The sequence below is a fragment of the Artemia franciscana genome, chromosome 1 (assembly GCF_032884065.1).
Source record: "Artemia franciscana chromosome 1, ASM3288406v1, whole genome shotgun sequence".
NCBI classification, from domain to species: Eukaryota; Metazoa; Arthropoda; class Branchiopoda; order Anostraca; family Artemiidae; genus Artemia; species Artemia franciscana.
Genome location: NC_088863.1, coordinates 11,282,934 through 11,306,223, shown reverse-complemented (window position 1 = coordinate 11,306,223; position 23,290 = coordinate 11,282,934). Strand labels below are relative to the sequence as shown.

Genomic DNA, 23,290 nt, shown 5'->3' with positions numbered 1-23,290 from the left:
CTTGCTTCTTCCTCTTGTCCACTCACATATTGTTGTCACCCCTCTCGCCCACTCGCTTCTTCCTCTCGCCAATTCTTGTCACCCCTCTCGCCCACTCGCTTCTTCCTCTCACTCACTCATATATTCTTGTCACCCCACCTCAACCACTCGCGTCTTCTTCTCCCCCTCTCATGTATTCTTTTCACCCCATCTCGCCCACTCGCTTCTTCCTCTGGCCCACTCATATATTCTTGCCACCCCATCTCGCCCACTCGCTTCTTCCTCTCGCCCACTCACATGTTCTTGTCACCCCGTCTCGGTTCTTCCTCTCGCTCACTCACATATTCTTGTCTCCTCCTCTCGCCCACTCACTTCTTCCTCTCACCCATTCATATACTCTTGTCCTCTTGCCCACTCTCTTCATCTTCTGCTCGTTTGGGAACACTTAGACTTCCCTCAGTGAATTGTGAAAGAGCTAGATATTCAATGTAATTTCAGATCGATTTTATAGAAAATTAAATAAAAAAACAAGTTTTTTCAACCGAAAGTAAGGAGCGACATTAAAACTTAAAACGAACAGAAATTACTTCGTATATGAAAGGGGCTGCTTCCTCATCAACGCCCCGCTCTTTACGCTAAAATTTGACTCTTTCTCTCAACTCTTCTTTTTAAAACAGTAAAAAACTTTAGCGTAAAGAGCGGGGCGTTGATGAGGAAGCAGCCCCTTTCATATACGAAGTAATTTCTGTTCGTTTTAAGCTTTAATGTCGCTCCTTACTTTCAGTTGAAAAAACTTGTTTTTTTATTTAATTTCTGAACGTTTTTGACTCAATGCATGTTTTGATCTTGGCTCTCCGCAGAGAAATAATTAAAACGAAAATTTGCATTTTTTTTTTTTTTTGGCTAAATGGCTTTCTCATAATTTTGATCGAATGATTTTGAGAAAAAAAGAGCGGGGGAGGAAGCCTAGTTGCCCTCCAATTTTTTGGTTAATAAAAAAGGCAACTAGAACTTTTAATTTTTTACGAATCTTTTTATTAGTAAAAGATATACATAGTTTATAAACTAGCTTACGTAAAGAATTTTTTATTCTCATGTTTTTATTACACATATGAGAGGGTTCGCCCCCTCGTCAGTACCTCTCTCTTTACACTAAATCTTAAATTTTGGCCCAATTCATTAAGAATGACCCCTGAATCACAAAAGCCGTAGAATAAATAGTTGACATTACTAAAAATACTTTAGCGTAAAGAGCGAGGTATTAGGAGGAGGTGAGCCTCTCGTATGGGTAATAATTTCTGTTCGTTTTAAGTTTTAATGCTGCTCCTTACTTCCAGCTGAAAAAAACTTTTTCATATTTATTTTTTCATTGTTTTTTTTAAATAATGCTAGTAAATCCTGCGCTCCCTTCATGGAAATTTTCTTCCCCCATGACAAATTCCTCGATGGAAAGTTCCCCCAGTATATCCCCCTCTTTTCAACCCCTCCCCCCCAACCAAAAAATCCTCCTGAAAACACCTGTACACTTCCCAATAACCATTACTATATGCAAGCACTGGTCAAAGTTTGTAACTTGTAACCCCTCCCACGGGGACTATGGAGGAGTAAGTCGTCCCCAAAGACATAGTTATAAGGTTTTTTGACTACGCTGAATAAAATGGCTATCTCAGAATTTTTATCCGTTGATTTTGGGAAAATAGTTAGCGTGGGAGGGGGCCTAGGTGCCCTCCAATTTTTTTGGTCACTTGAAAAGGGCACTAGAACTTTTCATTTCCGTTAGAATGAGCCCTCTCGCAACATTCTAGGACAACTGGGTCGATACGATCGCCCCTGGAAAAAAACAACAAAAAAACAAATAAACACGCGTCCGTGATCTTCCTTCTGGCAAAAAATACAAAATTCCACATTTTTGTAGATAGGAGCTTGAAACTTCTACAGTAGGGTTCTCTGATACGCTGAATCTGACGGTGTAATTTTCGTTAAAATTCTATGACTTTTAGGGGGTGTTTCCCCCTATTTTCTAAAATAACACAAATTTTCTCAGGCTCGTAACTTTTGGTGCGTAAGACTAAACTTGATGAAACTTATATATTTAAAATCAACATTAAAATGCGATTCTTTTGATGTAGCTATTGGTATCAAAATTCCATTTTTTAGAGTTTTGGTTTCTATTGAGCCGGGTCGCTCCTTACTACAGTTCGTTACCACGAACTGTTTGATTAAATAAAAAAGAACAAGTTTTTTGACTGAAAGTAAAGAGCAACATTAAGACTTAAAACGAACAGAAATTTCTCCGTATATGAGGGGCGCTGTTCCCCCCTCAATGCCCTGTTCTTTGCGCTAAAGTTTGACTCTTTCTCTCAACTTTACTTTTTAAAACAGTAATTTCTAAAAAAATTTCAATTAAAAAAAAAAACAAATGTAAAATTAAATTTTTTTTGGCTAAATGGCTATCTCATAGTTTTGATCGGACGATTTTGAAAAAAAAAGGAGCGGGGGAGGAGGCCTAGTTGTCCTCCAATTTTTTGGTTACTTAAAAAGGCAACTAGACCTTTTAATTTCTACGAACGTTTTTATTACGTATATGGGGGGGGGGTCGCCCCCTCGTCAATGCCTCGCTCTTTACACTAAAGCTTAAATTTTGTCCCAATTCATTAAGAATGACCCCTGAATCACAAAGGCCGTAGAATAAATATTTAAAATATCTAAAATACTTTACACTAAAGAGTGAGTTATTAGGAGGCGGTGAACCCCCTCATATTCGTAACAATTTCTGTTTGTTTTAAGTTTTAATGCTGCTCCTTACTTTCGATTGAAAAAACTTTTTCATATTTATTTTTTCATTGTTTTCTAAATAATGCCAGAAAATCCTGCGCCCCCTTCATGGAAATTCTCTTCCCCCATGACCAATTCCTCCATGGAAAGATCCTCCTAAGTAACCCCCTCCCCTCAACCCCCCCAAACCAAAAAAAAAAACCGGAAAGTCTGTACACTTCCCAAAAACCATTACTTTATGTAAACACTGGTCAAAGTTTTTAACTTGCAGCCCCTCCACTGGGAACTGTGGGGAAGTAAGTCGTCCCTAAATACAAAGCTATTAGGTCTTTCCACTATGCTGAATAAAACGGCTATCTCAGAATTTTGATCCGGTGACTTTGGGAAAAATGAGCGTAGGTGCCTAAAATGAGCCTAGGTGCCCTCCAATTTTTGGTCACTTAAAAAAGGCTCTAGAACTTATAATTTTTGTTAGAATGAGCTTTCTCGTGACATTCTAGGACCACTTGGTCAATACGATAACCCCTGAGAAAAAAAAAACAAACAATCAAATAAACACGGATCCGTGATCTGTCTTCTGGCAAAAAATACAACACTCCACATTAGCCTCACACCTCCTCAGTACGGTTCTCTGATACGATGAATCAGATGGTGTGATTTTCGTTAAGATTATATGACTTTCAGGGGGCGTTTCCCCCTATTTTCTAAAATAAGGCAAATATTTTCAGGCTCGTAACTTTTGATGGGGAAGACCAAACTTCATTAAACTTATATATTTAAAATCAACATAAAAATGTGATTCTTTTGATGTGGCTATTGGTATCAAAATGTGTTGTTTCTTTGACAAATGTGTCTGTTTTTTAGAGTTTCGGTTACTATTGAGCCGGGTCGCTCCTTACTACAGTTCGTTAGCACGAACTGTTTGATAGGCTAAAACAAACTCTAGATTCAGAAAACTCGCTCTCTGAAAATTTGAAAATTACCAAATTTTCTCTGAAATTCAGAAAATTACCGCTCTATTGAAATAGAAAATAATGGAACGCATTATTTATAATTGATGACGGCCTCAATTTAGGAACCACTGCCTGGACCATCAGTAGCGACAACACTAATATGGACAGCTTAAGCAAAGGCCATTTCTAAATTGTGTAAAGTACTCAAAATACAAATACATGTAAAAAATAAGAATGGCTGGAAGAAAATGGTTGGAAGATGTGCAAAAAACGACAATTAGAGCGTTTCAAAAGTGAAAATAAAGAGCAAAGACACTCGTGGTTAAAAGACATGCGACACCGAGCAAGTGAGCGTGTCAAAAATGAATATGAAGAGCAAAGACTCACGCGATTAGAAGTCATTTGACACCGAACATTTGAGCGAGTCAACAAAAATCAACCTGGACAGCGAGGATCAAAACGTGTTAAAATTGAAAATAATAGGGATGATGATTGGGTTTGGGATTTTGACATGGATAAGACCATTAATGCCTACTATACCTTTGAAAATCAAAATTCTGGACTTGATGAATCGTTGGAAGAACAAGAAGCTTTTGTCCCACCGCCTGAACAATTAAAAGAAAAAAAAAGGTTCGGTGATATTTCTTTCATAATGACAAAAGACAAGATAAGGTAAAAGAAGAAGCTTTTGTCCCACCACCTGAACAATAAAAGAAACAAAGGTGGTCATCAATGCCTACCACTCCTTTGAAAGTAAAAAACCTGGACTATATAAATCGTTGGAAGGAAAAACTTTCTTTTCTTAATTGGGTTTGGAGTATTTCCGTGATAGGGAGAGGGGCACAAAAAATATTTTACCTTATGTATTCTGATTTTAAGGATCATTGAGGTTTTCCAAATAATGACGGGTCACGCAGTTTCAGTCTTAAGAAGAGAAGACTCAATCCTCTAATGGAGAGGGGGAGGGACAGGAAATTAATCTTTTATAAAATCTATTCAAATTTTAACTGTGAGTGGGACTTCGTAGTAGAAACCAGTCGTTTTAATTTTATGTTTTCTGAAGAAAATCCTAGTATTTCAATTAAGAAGGTTCCCTTATAACGGAACACACGCAACACCGAAACAAAACACAGAAATACATAACATGTTTTTCTATAAACACATCAAAGGTAATAATCACTGCTATCATAGTTGTGTTCCAGTCCACCCTAATTGGGGTGAATATAGCTCTAGGCTGTATAAAAAGTTGGTAAGCTTTCCGATTAACTCACTCATGAGATAGCTAAGAACTAGGTACATCTTTAGAATCATAATTTCATCCTGAATCCAAAAATAATGTTCGTTAGTGTCGGAAATAAACTCTACTCCAACCCCCTAATGTGCAAATATATACCCTGAATAGTGTATATCAAATGAATTTTCTATTATTTTGACAAACTGTCAAATCAAATTGAAGAAAAGAGTGACTTTTGGAAAATTCAGTGTATATTTACAATTCAAGAAATATATTTGCACATTAGGAGGGGGCTGGGGTTAAGTTCATTTACTGCGTAAACAAATGTTATATTTGAATTCAGGATGAAATTCCGATTCTAAAGGTATGTGCATTTTTTAATGATCTCATTACTTAATCGGAAAATTTATTCAAAAGTTGGTTCTTTTTGTGGGTTTGCCTTACTTTTTTTTCTCACCAGCATTTGGTCCATATTGCTTGGAAACTAATTTGATTTTGGTTCCACGTTTAGGAATAACTGGAAAACTACGTTTTAGCATAGTCCTGTTAACCTGTGAACGTTAACAAGCAATATGGTCCCAATCTTCCTGTTAACTAGACCGAATTCACTCTTCCCATATTGCAAGACGATATTGTATAAAGACCTAAGTTATTCTTCACATATTTATGAATTATGGTTTTATTTTCGTTTTTTTATATATATAATAATTACATTTTAGACCGAATCTACTCTTCCCATATCTACGAACTATATAATATATTTTTTATTTTCGTTTTTTGATATATAATAGTTACATTTTAGTCCGAATTACTCTTCCCGTATTTTCGAAGTGTATAATAAATTTTTATATTTTCGTTTTTTGATATATATATTAATTATATTTTAGACCGAGCTCACTCTTCCCATATTTACGAAGTATATAATATATTTTTTATTTTCGCTTTTGATGTGATAAATTATATTTTAGACCAGAATTCACTCTTCCCATATCCACGAAATATATAATATATTTTTTTTCATTTTCGTTTTTTTTTATAAATATTGATTATCGAATTTACTCTTCCCCTATTTTCGAAGTATATAATTTATTTTATTTTTTTATTTCGTTTTTGATATGCATTAATTACATTTTAGGCCGAATTTATTCTTCCCATATTCAAGAAATATATAATATAGTTTTTTTATTTTCGTTTTTTGATATATATTAATTATATTTTAGACCGAATCTACTCTTCCCATTTTTACGAAATATATAAAATATTTTTTATTTTCTTTTTTTGATATATAATAATTATATTTTAGACCGAATTTACTCTTCCCATATTTACGAAGTATATAATACGTTTTTTTTATTTTCGTTTTCTGATATGTAATAATTATATTTTAGACCGAATTTACTCTTCCCATATTTACGAAGTATATAATATATTTTTGATTTTGATTTTTTGGTATATAATAATTATTTTTTAGTTAGTGAAATACTAATGGATAGACTTGAAGAGAAAGACAATGAAGTTTCAGATCTGCGACAGAGGATAGAAACTCTAGAAAAAGAACTGTCAGAAGGGAAATACCTCATTTCTGAGCTGAAAAGAGAAAAAGAATTTGATAAGTATCAGTTTGAGACAAACTTGACAGAGAAAGATGTGCATATCGACAAACAATCAGAAATGATAGCCAAACTGAGAACAGAATACGATCTACTGAAAGCGAAATGTGAACTGAATTTGCAAGATAATATTAAAGACGAAGAAATTAGAAGATTAAACAATGAGCTGAAAAAATGGCTACAAATAATATCTTCTTACTTTATTGGTGATACGCCTGAAAAATTTGCTGACGAAATAGTATGTCTACTTCGAGATAAGGAGGCCCTAGTTACTGAATGTCAAGAGTTGCACAATGAATTAGCTTTAGTTAAAAACCCTAAAAAAGTTCCTGATTTGAAACGGTTGAGGCGTTTGCAAGAAAAACCTCATGAATTACCCCTTGTTCCTAATGTACCTCAAAGTAGTGATGAAGATAGTGAAATTGGGGAGCTGAAAAAGAGAATATCGTCTGTTATGGATGAAAGATTGATGCTACTAGAAGAAAAAATTAAATATGAAGAATTGCGTGAGAAAGTGAAATGTATGCAGAGCGATATTGAGAAGCAGGAACAGAAAGTATTGGAGCTGAGTGGTGAAAATCAGAAGCTGAATGAAAATTATATGTATTACAAAGAATTTTTTGACAAAGTTTACTGTGAGATAAAAGGTTTTCAAGGGGAAGGCTTGGAAACCACTACAGAAACTGTTTCTTCTTTTTTATTCAATTTGTTAGGTCAGTTTAGGGAGTTGATGATTCAGTATCAGGGAAATTTGAAAGAATTGAAACTGGTGAAGCAATCCTATTCATTTACTTTGAAATCTCTAGTCCTTTGTAGAGCAGATTTAAGCCTAGCTTGCACCAGAAACGAAATTCGGAAGAAGAAGAAAGAAGCTGTAAAAACAAAAGCTGGATGGTTAATGGAATCTTAATTTTCTTTTTTTTTCTTTTTATGTATTAAGGTGTTTAAAATGAAGCCGCCAGGTTCTGGCCAGCTGGAGCCAGCACGAAGCCAGCTGGACTGCCAGTTCGTATATAATTCTTTTGTTATTGTTTGTATTCTTGTGACTATTTTTTGTAATAAGATTGTAAAATGGATTTGGAAAAAAAAAACTAATTTAGCTGTAAATCTGTTTTTTATAATCTTCTGATTTTTTTTTAATAAGATGATAAAATGGAAATCAGTGTGTGGAAAAAATAGGCACTGGGACAATTGCTGGACATCTAATATGTTTGTAAATGTTGTTTCGTTTTACCAGTGGCGCCAATTCACGAAAATGTAGGGGGGAGGATAGAAAAAAACTATGAACTAGAAATAGTAAATTCCACCCCCAACCCTTGTGTCTACTCTTCTGATTTTTGTAATAAGATAGTAAAATGAAGGGCTATAATAGAAAACTGGGTGTGTGAGCAGGAAGAATTGTGAATAAGCTTCAGGACAACAGTTGGACAATTAATTCGTTTGTAAGTCTGTTCTTTTCTGTATTCGTATGATTTTTTCAGTGTTAAGCGAATTTGAAGTTTCAGAAAGTATTGACCACGTCAAGGAAATGTTACAGATCGACTATAGAGAAATGGTTAAAATGAAAATGAAGATTTTACAAAAAAGAATAGATATGATATAAGCACCTAACCTGCATGAAATTGCAAACATTGGTTATTTTTACACTTCCAAGCATGCATATTATTAGTACAATAAAAGTGAATTTTGTCACGATTAGTTCCGGTTATTATCTAAGTTTATTCTCTTTCATAAAAATTCATTTATCAAAGTGAATAAATTAAAAATGTAATAAACGATTAGGATAAAATAGTATTATATTTAAATGATCATAAGAATAGTTATATGTCAAAAAGTAGCTTTTTAAAAGTTGTATTTTTGTTTTCTTGTGAGTTTTCAAATTTAAATCGAATCAAAATATTGATACTAAAACACCGGAAATGTGACAGTAAAACATCCAAACTGTGAGCTTGATCATATATAAAAAGACGCACTAAACTAAGTTTGAATGGCGCTTAACAGAACTCTGTAACCAAAGTCACTACACACAATATTTTGTTACTTTGCAGGGGCTTTTATCTTTACTTTATCTTTACTTTTCAGGAGCCTTTATCTTTATTTCTTTCCTTGTTTTTTCCAGCTTTTCTAAGAAACTCGTGAATTTCTTAGAACCAGTGGTGTAATTTTCTCAAAATCTTCGGGGGGGGGGGGCAAAGTTGGAGCCAGTATTCCCAAATGAAGTGAAAATGTTACTTTGTTACGAATGATCTGCAAATATACAGTTTCTATATTGATTCGAAAATTTTCTATAAGGAAAATGGAAATTACTGTTCAGCTGTTGTGGGGTTTATTGCTTCATTTTCAATTTCCTATAAGGAAAATGGCAAGACGAATTTGCTGCTTTTGTTGTTAACAGTGGATCCAGAATGTGCATAGCCACTTTAGCCGGTGATGTTTGCCGTCTACCCTTTGTTGATCGCCCAAGTCATCAGAGTGGTATAGTCGGCATGGGACAAATGGTCCGCTACATAAGAAATGAAGTCCATTCCCAAAGAGGCATCCGGACCCTAAAGTACCAGATCAATCATGGCATCGTTACCAATTGGGACGATACGGAAAAAAATCTGCCATCATAATTTTTCAATGAGCTCCGTGTAGCGCCAGAGGAATACTTGGCGCTGCTGACTGAAGTCCCGCTTAACCCAAAAGCCAACCGAGAAAAGATGGCTCGTATTATCCTTGGAACTTTCAACACACCAGCAAAATATTTTGCCATTCAAGCTGTCTTCTCTCTTCGCCTCTAGCAGAATCACTGGCATTATCTTGGATTCTGATGACGGTGTCTCTCACTCCGTACCTATCTGTGAAGGCTATGCTCTCCCTCCTGCCATCTTTCGTTTGAACTTGGCCTCTCGCCGTTTGACTGACTACCTCGTAAAAATTTTGACTGCGAGATTCTACTCTTTCACACAGCTGAAGGAGAAACTGTCCATGATATCAAAGGAGAATTCGGCTATGTAGGTATTGACTTCGAACAAGAAATGGCCATAGCTGCCAATATTTTTGGGGAAGAAGTATGAGTTTCTTGATTTACAGGTCATCATAGTTGCAAATGCGCACTTCAGGTGTCCCGAATCTCTATTCTAGCTATCCTTCTTTGGTATGAGAATCGGTAGCATCTATGAAACCCCTTACAACAGTATTATGAAGTGTGAAGTAGATATTAAGATTGTCCTGTATATCAATACTGTTCTTTCTAGTGGAACAACAATGTATCAAGGTATTACTATGAGAATGCTGAAAGAAATCACTGCTCTAGCACCATCTACAAGGAAAATTGAAATTATTGGATCCCACGACTGCAAGTGCTCTGTCTGGATCAGTGACTCCATCCTCGCCTCCCTCTCCACATTCCAACAAATATGTGTATGATAAAAACAAGAGTATGCTGAACTTGGCCCATCAGTTGCTCACATAAATCACAAATATATATATATATATATATATATATATATATATATATATATATATATATATATATATATATATATATATATATATATATATATTTGAATACGAATGAAATTTAAAATACAAGTTATATACAGGTCGATAAAAACCTATTTCTTCTTTTACAACTGTAAAACTAACGAACTTGTGCCACTAACAATCTGCAATGATGATTTCTTAGATTGTTAGTTGCACAAGATTGTTAAATAACACTCCTAAAACTAGCAAACCATTGGTTTGTAAAACCATCATCATTTGTCAATACAGTTTTTTTCAACCAAACCGTTTTTATTTAATTATTTTGTTTCCAGTTTAAATATTTACAGCATATTAAAGTATTAAACCGTTTATATTTTAGAGTTCGTTTTTAAGAAAGTATAAAACATTTCCTAGAAAAATAGTTTTCTACTTAATCAAGTGGTTTTGCTGCTCAATTGTATTTTGTCTTTCTTTAATTAGGGCAAATAGGGTGTTAAATAAAAATTTGTGATGCTCACAATTTGTGAAAACTTATATTGTGTAAAGTGCAGTACAATTTTTTGTCGACCGAACTGTTCTTGTATCACTTCTTTTTTTTCATGTGAAATTTGTAAAGCATGTTAAAGTATAACACTATTTATATTTTACAATTTCATTTTCAAGAAAGTAGTAAACAAATTTTTGAAAAACAGTTTTCTGCTTAGTCAATTGATCTTTGCTGCTCAATTGAATTTTTTCTTTTCTTTATTCAGGACAGTGGGAGCTTTCTAAATTTAAGGGAAATGGGAACTTCTTGGGAAGAGTTAAACAAGGAGGCTTTGAATAGATTGGGACGGAAGAGGAGCGTGCGTAGCTGTTTTGACCTCAGACAGCTTGGTGATGCACTGAGTTGTTAGTAGTAATAATAGCATTCAGTACAAGTTACACGTCTAAGCTACACGTATCTAGGTTACACGTATTGCGTTGTCAGATATAAAAGAAGCATAGCTTTAAAAAGGGTGGCGCTTTTCATCTCTTCAAAAATAAGGAATGGCGTGAATGACTTAATCCATTGGTTTATTTTAAGGATATATTTGATAAGTCATTATCATAATTTCTATTTGAAAAGAAGTCTCTAATGGTAAATGCTTTTCACGACAAAGCTAATTCTTTAAATCTGATAAATACGGATGGAGTTTTCACAAGTACGCTGTCTCAGCGGCCTGTCTATCCTATAAAATCGCAAAATGCTCTGCTAAAAAGATTTTTCATTAGTAAGTAATTGTGATTAGTTTTATGTGTCTTGCCTGAATCAGTAAAGAGACTCTAGCTATTAAAATATTAATTACTTTCATTTATAATTTTTAATTCGACTTTCCGATTAATTTGGTTTTCAACCTGTAATTTATAGATCTATAAATCGTATTTAAAACAACGGAAACAAACATTAATAATTATTTTGAAATAGTCGTGTACAATTTTCATTTCATATTTTTCCATTCTTTTCTACAAGCTACAATTTCGTATTTTTTTTTGTATTTGGTGATAAAGCTAGTTCTTTTGTTCTGGTAGTTGTCAATGGAGTGTTCGCCGGTGTCCTTGTCTCAGTTTACATCTGTGTTTGTTGTGTAATGTGAGAAAAAAAAAGTATTATTAAACCTTATCAACAAGTTTTTATTACCCTTTTTAAATTTTTTTTACAATAAAGCTAGCTTCTTTTGTTCTGGTAGTTGTCAATGGAGTGTTCGCCAGTGTCTGGTCTCTGTTTATATCTGTGTTTGTTCTATAATATGGAAAAAAAATCTTCAAGTACTATTAATTCTTATCGAAAAGATGTTACTACGCTTTTTACATATTAAATATTCCTATTTATGAATTTGATAGTGTCTTTCGGAAAAAGTAAACTTATTTCACCCGCCCCCTATCAGTTAACTTTTGCACCTGGTTAATGTTTACCAAGTTTTATATTTTGTTCAGTCGTAGTTAATTATTAGTTCTGGTATCTTTTTTGCTATGTTTTAGAAATAAACAACAGTAAGAAATATAAGATATTCCTGGAAAAACTTACTTAACTTAATTCACGTAATAACTTAATTCAGGACAAAATATCTACAACATTTATTTAATTTTCTTCTTATTTTTTTCACGATCTGCCAGGTCGTAATTGTTTTTGTTTTTTTCTTAAATACTAAAATTAGGAGTTATATGGATTAGGGACTTTTTCTGAAGCCAGCAATGAATATTTGATTCTAAATGAATATTTTGAATATGTGGCTAATTGTACTTCTTGACAAAACAGAAGACGAAACAAAAGCGTAAGAAATAGAAGAGAAAGAAGCCATACAAATATATCATCTGAATTGGAAAAAAAGCCTTAGCCCAAAAACGGAACTTATGTGAAGCTCGGACAAATTTAATTTTTTCTACTGTTAGATTTATTTGTTTCATTACTTTCTTCTATTTTGTTCAGAACTTCTATTGGTAGTAAAATCAAAGCATTCGCTTATGGAGAGACAATTCTACTCTTCCAAGGTCCCAGCCATACTGCCAGCCGTCGTAAGATGTGTCTTGCTCGACTGTTTTTGCGCGTCCTCTTGGGGTGGTACTCGTACATTGCTTTTGGGAGTGAATCCCCTGGCCTACGTCTGACGCAGCAAAAGTATGTGACTCCTCGGGAAAAATCTTCTTGATTTACTATGACTTCTTGAGTGTTTGTGAGACAAATTCTAAGGATCTTTATGTGGGATTTAGATTTTAAATCTTCCATTGAATTTTTGTATCTCATAGCTAAATTTCCTCTTCTTCCTTTTAAGCTCTAAATCAATTTTGTCACATGAAAGAAATGAAGCCAGTTTTTTTTTTATGCGACAAAAGTAGCCTAAAACTTAAAAGGAAGAAGATGAGATTTTAGTTTGCGTGTTGTTGGTAGGAAAATTTAAATGCTTCTTTAAAAAAATGTAGACGGCTATTTTATAATTTGGCTCAATATTAGATCGGTTGCAGCAATGGAAATGTAATATGGTACATGACATAACTTTTACGGGTGAAGTAAGTGAGTAAGCTTTTTTTAGGGATTCAACATTTGACAAGAACAATTTTGGTATCGAAAACTTTGATTTTTAACTATCTTTTTTAGTGAAAAAGGATAAAACTAATTTGGAAAAAAGTGAAGTAAAGGAAAAAAAGAATGAACTAATCAATTGGTTTCCTATTTGTATGGGGCGAAGCAAAAATCTTTGTTTTCCAAAAAATGAAGCATACCCACTTCAGGGTCCCCTTAGATTTATTTTCCGCCTCACCCTAGATTTTGGAAAAAAATTATTTCTATTTGAAATACCTTTTTTTTGTACTTTCACTGAGGAAATAAACAACTGCAAAAGTACTCTCCCCTTAGGATTTTAAAATACATTTTGCCTAACCTCTCACTACCTTTTCTTGAATTGATACTCTTGACTGACTTGGATTACCGTATCTGAGCTAACAATGGAGTGTTTGCCATTGTGCTTGCCCCACTACCATGGGCCAGTCTGAATAGTGTATAGAATATTTTTGTCGTGACATTTATGTCATTTCGACTGGCACCACAACGTCCTAAATCATTTACTTGGCATTTTCTGCCAGGTTATACCTTTCGACGTCAACCTTTCTGAAGAAATGCATATAAACCGGTAGTTAATGTATCTAAATCTATTGTTTGGGATATCCCACGGAGTCATAAAAGGCAACAAACTTTTCCCTAAGGTTATTTATTTATTTAAGAATTAACGACGCTTCTTGACTACTAAGGTCCCTGCGTCGGCCCTGCAGTGCATTCCTGCAGCGTGATTCGATCTCTGGATCCCGTATTACCAAGCTAAGGTCAAATCCACTGCGCCACCACAGGACTTTCCCTAAGGTGCATTGTGCCCGCCCTGCTTTCAAAAAATTCGCCTTTTCAACTTTACAGCTATTTTTTAAAGCTACTAATTTAGATATTCAGGTTTTGATCAAAAGTGAAAACTATTTGAAATTGAAACATTTTAGTCAGTCCAAGACTTTTTCTATTGATTAAACTTAATTGACGTTCTTGGAAATGAAAATACGCTCGAATAAAGTTGAAATTTTTTCCAAGTTTAATTAAAGCAGATAAAGTCTATGATTGTGCTCCTTTTTATATATGCTACATATCCCAAACTTTATCGTACTAATATTTATATATTAATAATATTTGTCAATAATTGGGAGCCTTTTTCTTGTGTTTTCTTTATTTCATTTTCTTTTCTATGTACGCAATTTTCGGACAGTCCGGATTTTTCAGTCTTTAACCTTTAGCCTTGATTTTTGTGCAACTTGGAAAATCCTTGAATGGGGGAGGGATGCACCGTTAAAAAGTGCACACGGCACGAGTAAATGTTTTGAGGAGTACTAATAGAATCCACATAAAAACAGTTCTTCAACAAATGGGTGAAGTAAGAGCAGGAGGAGGGGAGATAAGAAAACAGTTATACAATTAAACAATTACAAAACAGACAAAATATTACAAAATAGTTTACTACTTTATTACCTTTGTTGACGCTGTGAATGCAGCCATTTTATCACCCCCCCCCCCTCCTCGCATTTGCGCTTTATTGAAAATTATTTTTATTTTTAGATGTGTGATTTATTTTCAATAGTAACATAATAAGTGGAGAAAATCCCAATGCTAATGAAGGGTTACAAGAGAGAGGTGCTTCAAGTAGTAGTGGAGCTTCGTCGTTTATTTTTGAGACGTGAAATAAATAACTAAAAAAAACTTTTTAACTGTATTAATTGTGTATATACTATCATGCTTTTAAGATCATAGATTTAAGAAACCCTGCCAGGATTCCGAGCAAAGACATTTATCCCTGATATAGTTCTGAAAATTCAATTAGTGGCTGCAAGGCAAGGTTGGAGGAAGGATCTACTTTTCTTTTGTTAAATTTTATTTTATAGTATTTACATGTTTTGTTTTGTTGAGGGCTCCTCTTCGGTTTTCTTCTTTAGCTTTCGATTGCTTTTGTATTTTTGACTGCAGTTTGAGAGTTGTATCTTAATATTTCTTGTTTTTTCAGTGTTTGCCAAAATGAGTGATTTTATAAGTATGCGTCACCAGTAAAAAGAATTTTTGCTTTCCAACGCAGAAAATAAACACTTTTTTGAATATATATTATCCGAACCTAAGAAAACAAATAGGGGGCTGAAAGTGTGAGAGTAAATCCATGCTGACATTGGACTTGCTTTTGCTTTTCTCGTTGTTTCTTTGAACTGGAGGAAGCCAAGGGCGCCAATGTGGATATTTGGATAATATCTTATTTTATATTTCTACTGAAAAGATCGTAATAAATCTCCCCCCTCCTGAATTCTGAAGATAATATTTTTTCTTTGTATCTTCATGAAATAAAAACTGAAGGAAAATCCTTATGCCCTCTACTCCACCCTTACATTTTTCTTAATCGATGTTCATGGAAGAAGCACTTTCGTTCAAATATGCTTCGAGCCAGGAGTAGCGCTCAACTAGTTCTGAGTAGGAAAATCCTTATGCCCTCTACTCCACCCTTACATTTTTCTTAATCGATGTTCATGGAAGAAGCACTTTCGTTCAAATATGCTTCGAGGCAGGAGTAGCGCTCAACTAGTTCTGAGTAGGAAAATCCTTATGCCCTCTACTCCACCCTTACATTTTTCTTAATCGATGTTCATGGAAGAAGCACTTTCGTTCAAATATGCTTCGAGGCAGGAGTAGCGCTCAACTAGTTCTGAGTAGGAAAATCCTTATGCCCTCTACTCCACCCTTACATTTTTCTTAATCGATGTTCATGGAAGAAGCACTTTCGTTCAAATATGCTTCGAGGCAGGAGTAGCGCTCAACTAGTTCTGAGTAGGAAAATCCTTATGCCCTCTACTCCACCCTTACATTTTTCTTAATCGATGTTCATGGAAGAAGCACTTTCGTTCAAATATGCTTCGAGGCAGGAGTAGCGCTCAACTAGTTCTGAGTAGGAAAATCCTTATGCCCTCTACTCCACCCTTACATTTTTCTTAATCGATGTTCATGGAAGAAGCACTTTCGTTCAAATATGCTTCGAGCCAGGAGTAGCGCTTAACTAGTTCTGAGTTCTTAGTTCTTTATTTAACAATAAAATTCATAAACAAAAAATTACTTCAAGACAATCTCCCCATAAGGCTCCATGGCCGGGGAAGAACAGGGGAGAAAAAAATACCAACACAAAGAAAAAATATAAAAAAAATCCAAAAACAAAATTGAGTCACCCACCTTAATAATCCCCGGAAAATGACAAGCTGGGAAGGGAGTAGCACATGATTTCACCAACTCAATTAAATATCCAACTCAATCCAGAGACATCAACTCCAAGGGAAACCGGAATATAAAAGAAACAGTACTAGTACAGAAGCTTTTACCACAATAGATAAAATTTGAAGACAGTAACCTTTTGGTATACTTATAAGACTGAAACCTTTTGATAACTTTAACATAGTGATAACAATGACTTTTCCTCCATAAATAGAACATGGTGCATGGTACACTAAAGCATTTAAAGGTGCAACCTTTGTCAAAAGCCTTTGTCATCCTTTGTATTTACGTATATGCACTTGACACTTGCTCGAGAGTAACTTTACTTGAGACTAACTACTCGTGTCTGTGACAACTTATGACTACCACTACAACTAATTGTGATTGCGAATACAACTGTAACGCGAATACTATGGGGGCTACTTGCAACCGCGATTGCGACAACTTGCGACTCAAAATGTTATCAAAACTAGTTGCTATTTTGACTGCTACTAGTTGTACTGGTACTGCCAATACGAATGTAACTGTGACTGCAAATAATTCTGCTATTACAACTAGAACAATTGAATTAAATCCAAAGAGTTCAAATGTATCCTGCTTGTCAAAATGATGCAATACATCCGGGTTGTCAGAAGGGCCTGTCTGAAATATTTCTCCAATGGATAATGTTATTCAGCTGAAATTTTAAAAGTGCGAGTACGTATCTATATTGATCTCACTACTACGGATGTTAAGTTGAAACTCTCATGGAATGCTAAAAGGGATGTTGAACAAAATCAAAGACGTCTTATGAATACAGGTTGTCAAAACGGTGTATCTTCAGTATTCCAAGAACGGTTTGAGAAGAGCATGAAGTTGACACATTCAGGGAATTTTAAGGGGAATGTCAAACTTAAAGACACTATTTGTATCCAGTTGTTAATGAGTGGAACTGCAATATTTCAAGATTAGCTAAGATTGTTAACTTGAAACTTTCAGGAAATGTAGATTGGGATGTTGAATTAAGTCAAAAGATACCACATACATCCGGATTTTCATAATGGCATCTGTACGTTAGGTAAAATAGTGGATGTGTAGTTAAAACGTCCAGAGAATGGTTGAGGGGGATGTTGAACTTAATAAAAATAAAATTATGAGCATCCTGGTTGTGAATAGGGCGTATCTACCGTATCGCAGGATCAGCTAACGGTATTAAGTTGAAACTTCCAAAGATATTAAATTAAATAAAAAAAGGCTTAAGTATATAATTGCGCATTTATAATTGAAAAAACTTGGTGGTCCAATCTGTAGGGGGGAGTATACGATACCGAAAACTTTGTATTTCTGGAAAAAATTGTTGAACTTCCAAAGAGCATTCAGATAAATATAGAGATGGGGTGTGTGAGGGGAGGGGGTAAGAATTAATTTCATCTTCCTTTAGTTAGACTAAACCCGAATAAGATTGCTCTTGGGCAGGGCTTCTTAAACTATGGGTCGCGACCCCATTTGGGGTCGCGTAGCAAAATTATGGGGTCGCGAGTGATAAAAACACAATTTAACAAAAAATGTTTTTTAACTTGTATAATTATTGTTATAAAGAAAAATAACAATCATCGTAGGTAAATATATCATAAAATCTTCTGGTTCGAAAAGACTGTTTATACTAGCATTTCTATTCCAATCATTATAATATCTTTTATAAATTTACTATGAATCAGAAGATGTTATAGAAATTTTTAAAAAATGTAGATTTATTTTTGGCAATCTCTTAAAACCGAAATAATCCTGACAAACATTATCAACAAAATTTCTAAGTGTTATTTCGAAGAAACTATATAAACATTCCGTGTTATTTTCACTTAGCCATTGTGTGATTGTGAACAAAGTGCATGTAATTCCGAATTAGTCAGTTTAACCCTTTCGCGACCGACGGGACCTTACAGTCCCGGCATGTAAAAATCCTTTGGGCACTTCTTAATTGATCGATAGCACCAGAATTGAACGATATGCTTCAGGATGCTGTTAAGGTCATAAATCAAACAGTTCGTGGTAACGAACTGTAGTAACGAGCGACCCGGCTCAAAAGTAACCAAAACTCTAAAAAATGGAATTTTGATACCAATAGCTACATCAAAAGAATCGCATTTTATTGCTGAGTTTCATTGTATAAGTTTCATCAAGTTTAGTCTTACCCATCAAAAGTTACGAGCCTGAGAAAATTTGCCTTATTTTAGAAAATAGGGGGGAACACCCACTAAAAGTCACAGAATTTTAAAGAAAGTCACACAATCAGATTCAGCGTATCAGAGAACCCTATCGTAGAAGTTTCAAGCTCCTATCTACAAAAATATGGATTTTTTTTTGCCAGAAGGCAGATCACGGATGCGCGTTTATTTGTTTTTGTTTTTTTTCCCAGGGGTGATCGACCCAGTGGTCCTAGAATGTTGCGAGAGGGCTCATTCTAGCGTAAATTAAAAGTTCTAGTGCCCTTTTTAAGTGAACAAAAAAATTGGAGGGCACCTAGGCCCCCTCCCTCGCTAATTATTCTCCCAAAGCCAACGGATCAAAATTCTGAGATAGCCATTTTATTAAGCGTAGTCGAAAAACCTTATAACTATGTCTTTGGGGACGAATTACTCCCCCACAGTCCCCGTGGGAGGGGCTACAAGTTACAAGCTTTGACCAGTGCTTACGTATAGTAATGGCCATTGGGAAGTTGACAGACGTTTTCAGGGGGGATTTTGGTTGGGGGAGGGGCTGAGAATAGGGGGATATGTTGGGAGAACTTTCAATCGAGGAATTTGTCATGGGGGAAAAAAATTTCCCTGAAGGGAGCACGGAATTTTATAGCATTATTTAAAAAAAAACAATTAAAAAATAAATATGAAAAAGTTTTTTCAACTGGAAGTAAAGAGCGGCATTAAAACTTAAAACGAACAGAAATCATTACGCCTATGAGGAGCTCACCTCCTACTAATACCTCGCTCTTTACGCTAAAGTATTTTTAGTAATTTTAACTATTTATTCTACGGCTTTTGTGATTCAGGGGTCATTCTTAATGAATTGGGACAAAATTTAAGCTTTAGTGTAAAGAGCGAGGTACTGACGAGGGGGTGAACCCCCTCATATATGTAATAAAAACATGAGAATACAAAAGTTCGTTACGTAAGCTAATTTATAAGTTACGTATATCTTTTACTAATAAAACATTCATAAAAAATTGGAAGTTCTAGTTGCCTTTTTAAGTAACCCAAAAATCGGAGGGCAACTAGGCTTCCTCGCCCGCTCTTTTTTTCTCAAAATCATTCGATCAAAACTATAAGAAAGCCATTTAGCCAAAAAAAAAATATACAAATTTTATTTTTATTATTCATCTGCGGAGAGCCAAAATAAAAACATGCATTGATTCAAAAACGTTCAGAAATTAAATAAAAAAAAGTTTTTTTTAACGGAAATTAAGGAGCGACATTAAAACTTAAAACGAACAGAAATTACTTCGTATATGAAAGGGGCTGCTTCCTCATCAACGCCCCGCTCTTTACACTAAAGTTTTTTACTGTTTTAAAAAGAAGAGTTGAGAGAAAGAGTCAAAATTTAGTGTAAAGAGCGAGGCGTTGATGAGGAAGCAGCCCCTTTCATATACGAAGTAATTTCTGTTCGTTTTAAGTTTTAATGTCGCTCCTTACTTTCAGTTAAAAAAACTTGTTTTTTTTATATTTAATTTTATTAAGAGCCATGCCCTTAACAGTCGCTTATTTTCAAATCTCTGTAAGGATACGGATTCCAACTACACAACTTTTTTATTACATGCAGAAGCAAGATGGTTGTCAAGAGGTCAAAGTTTAGAAAGATTATCAAACAGTTCGTGGTAACGAACTGTAGTAAGGAGCGATCCAGCTCAATAGTAACCAAAACTCTAAAAAATTGAATTTTGATATCAATAGCTACATCAAAAGAATCACATTTTAATGTGGATTTTAAATATATAAGTTTCATCAAATTTAGTCTTACCCATCAAAAGTTACGAGCCTGAGAAAATTTGCCTTATTTAAGAAAATAGATGACACCATCAGATTCAGCTATCAGAGAACCCTACTGTAGAAGTTTCAAGCTCCTATCTAGAAAAATGTGGAATTTTGTATTTTTTGCCAGAAGACAAATCACGGGTGCGTGTTTATTTGTTTGTTTTGTTGTTTTTTTTCTTTGTCCCAGGGGACATCGTATCGACCAAGTTGTCCTAGAAAGTCGCAAGAGGGCTCATTCTAACGGAAATGAAAAGTTCTAGTGCCCTTTTTAAGTGACCAAAAAAATTGGAGGGCATCTAGGCCCCCTCCCACGCTCATTTTTTCCCAAAGTCAACGGATTAAAATTTTGAGATAGCCATTTTGTTCAGCATAGTCGAAAACCATAATAACTATGTCTTTGGGGATGACTTACTCCCCCACAATCCCTGGGGGACGGGCTGCAAGTTACAAACTTTGACCAGTGTTAACATATAGTAATGGTTATTGGGAAGTGTACAGACGTTTTCAGGGGGATTTTATTTTGTTTGAGGGTGGGGCTGAGGAAAGGGGACTATGTTGGAGGATCTTTCCTTGGAGGAATCTGTCACGGGGAAAGAAAAATTCAATGAAAAGGGCGCAGGATTTTCTAGCATTACTATAAGAAAACAATGAAAAATAAACATGAAAACTTTTTTCAAATGAAAGGAAGGAGTAGCATTGAAACTTAAAACGAACAGATATTATTACGAATATGAGGGGTTCTAATAATACTTTAGCATAAAGAGCGAGGTATTTAGGAGGAGATAAACACCTCGCTCTTTATGCTAAAGTATTTTTAGTAATTTCAACTATTTATTCAACGGCCTTTCTGATTCAGGGGTCATTCTTAAAGTATTGGGACAAAACTTACGATTTAGTGTAAAGAGCGAGGTATTAACGAGGGTACAAACCCCTCCTATACATAATAAAAATATAAGGTTATGAAAGTTTGTTACGTAAGTTAATTCTTAAGTTACGTATATTTTTTACTAATAAAAACGTTCGTTAAAAATTAAAAGTTCTAGTTGCCTTTTTAAGTAACCGAAAAATTGGAGGGCAACTAGGCCTCCTTCTCCACCCCTTATTTCTCAAAATCGTCTGATCAAAACTAAGAGAAAGCCATTTAGCCAAAAAAGAATTAATATACAAATTTCATTTTAATAATCTATGTGCGGAGAGCCAAAACCAAACATGCATTAATTCAAAAACGTTCAGAAATTAAATAAAAAAAAACTAATTTTTTTACATTACATGAAAACTTAAAACGAACAGAAATTAGTCCGTATATGAAATGGGTTGTCCCCTCCGCAATCCCTCGCTCTTTACGCTAAAGTTTGACTCTTTGCCACAATTCTACTTTTTAAAACAATTAAAAGCTTTAGCGTAAAGAGCGAGGGATTGCAGAGGGGACAACCATTTCATATACGGAGTAATTTCTGTTCGTTTTAAGTTTTAATGTCGCTCCTTACTTTCAGCTAAAAAAATTAGTTTTTTTTATTTAATTGTTATTAAAGGACGAGATCGAAATATTTTTAACTGAACAAAATGTGAATTTGCTGTTTTTTTCCAAATGACTTGTGGCTATCCAAGCTGTGTTATCTGTCAGATATTTTTGCGAAGTTAAACGATCTTAACTTGTCTCTTCAAGGAAAAAAATTGCGATATATTTACTTCAAACGATAAAATTGAAAGTTTTATTTAAAAAATCAGCATTTGGAAAAGTAGGGTCGAAAAAAATTCGTTCGAAATGTTTTCCAGTGTCGAAAATTTTTGTAATTGAGAAAATTCATCGAAAGACTTGTATTGCAAAACTACTGTTGATCACTTAAAGACGCTAGAAATACAGTTCTGGACATATTTTATATTAAATATTGATTTACAAAAAGTAGTTTGGATTCAAAAGCCGTTTTGGATTGGCTTAAGTGAGTTTGATTCATCTGCCACTTAAAGCTGAAGAGAAATTTGCTGAGCTTTCGTGTGACTCAAACTAAAACTACAATTCCAAAAAAAGCCCTTGATTGAATTCTGGATCGGAACTAGAACTGAATTTCCCACAATCGCCGATATGGTGTTAAATGTACTTCTGCCATTCAACACCACATATCTATGTAAAGTTACTTTTTCAGCTTTAACACACATTAAATCCCAATATCGTTCAGCGATAAAAATTGTTGAAGAGGTCTTACGTCCAGCAGTTTCAAACATTACACTAAGATTTGATTTGTAATGCAATAAAAAACAGGCACATCCATCTCATTAAATTTTTAACGTAAACTTTAATCTAATATTTACCTCGCAACTACTTGGATATATTCAAGAGATTTAAGACGGTCAGAATCCACTTTTGTTTTTGAAACTAATAAAAACATTTCTATAACATTTTTTCAAATTTCAATTTTAGATTTTTATATGTTTCAAAACGAATTCTAAATTTATTTAATTTCATATGCACATGTATATTGTTACCTAATAAATATATCATCAAAAAATATTAGTCTATTTTTCTTTTATATTTGTTGGGGTCGTTGAGAAACTCGCAATCATAAATGGGGTCGGGAATTACAAAAGTTTAGGAAGCCCTGCTCTAGGGTCATACCTTGCTTTTTATTTCAGAAAAATGTTTTCTGATATTTATTTAGATCAATTTTTATGAAGGATAGGCGGTGTTTTGCTTTGTAGGGGTTAGGGAGATGCCTCAAAGAGTGTATTTTAATGCTTAAGTTTTCTAATTTTAATTGAGGTTTCAAGTAAATACAAAATGAATTTTGAGGAAGGGTATTGACTTTTGTATCTCACAATAATAGCAGAAAGAAAAATCCTGACTCTGCCATGGGACTCGCCGTCTTAGGACTTGCCGAGGGATATTCCTAATAGCTCTTGTGTAGATATGAGGTTTTAGCAAAGGACAGCCAAAATGCATGGCTAGATAGTAATTGTTGCGTTGTCTCTACTGATGC

At 34.4% G+C, this 23,290-nt stretch overlaps 1 protein-coding gene and 1 pseudogene across 2 annotated transcripts in view; both read left to right on the top strand.

Moving 5' to 3' along the window:
- Nucleotides 1–7,520, top strand: part of LOC136025508 (repetitive organellar protein-like) — a 33,656-nt gene extending 26,136 nt beyond the window's left edge. For both annotated transcript variants that reach the window (XM_065701547.1, XM_065701540.1), the window contains exon 3: nucleotides 6,413–7,520. In XM_065701547.1, coding sequence (XP_065557619.1) covers nucleotides 6,413–7,461 — 1,049 coding nt within the window. In that variant the 3' untranslated portion in view covers nucleotides 7,462–7,520. The remainder of the gene's footprint in view (nucleotides 1–6,412) is intronic.
- A 1,436-nt stretch (nucleotides 7,521–8,956) lies between these two features.
- Nucleotides 8,957–10,094, top strand: LOC136025520 (actin, cytoplasmic A3a-like; annotated as a pseudogene).
- Nucleotides 10,095–23,290: the final 13,196 nt, after the last annotated feature.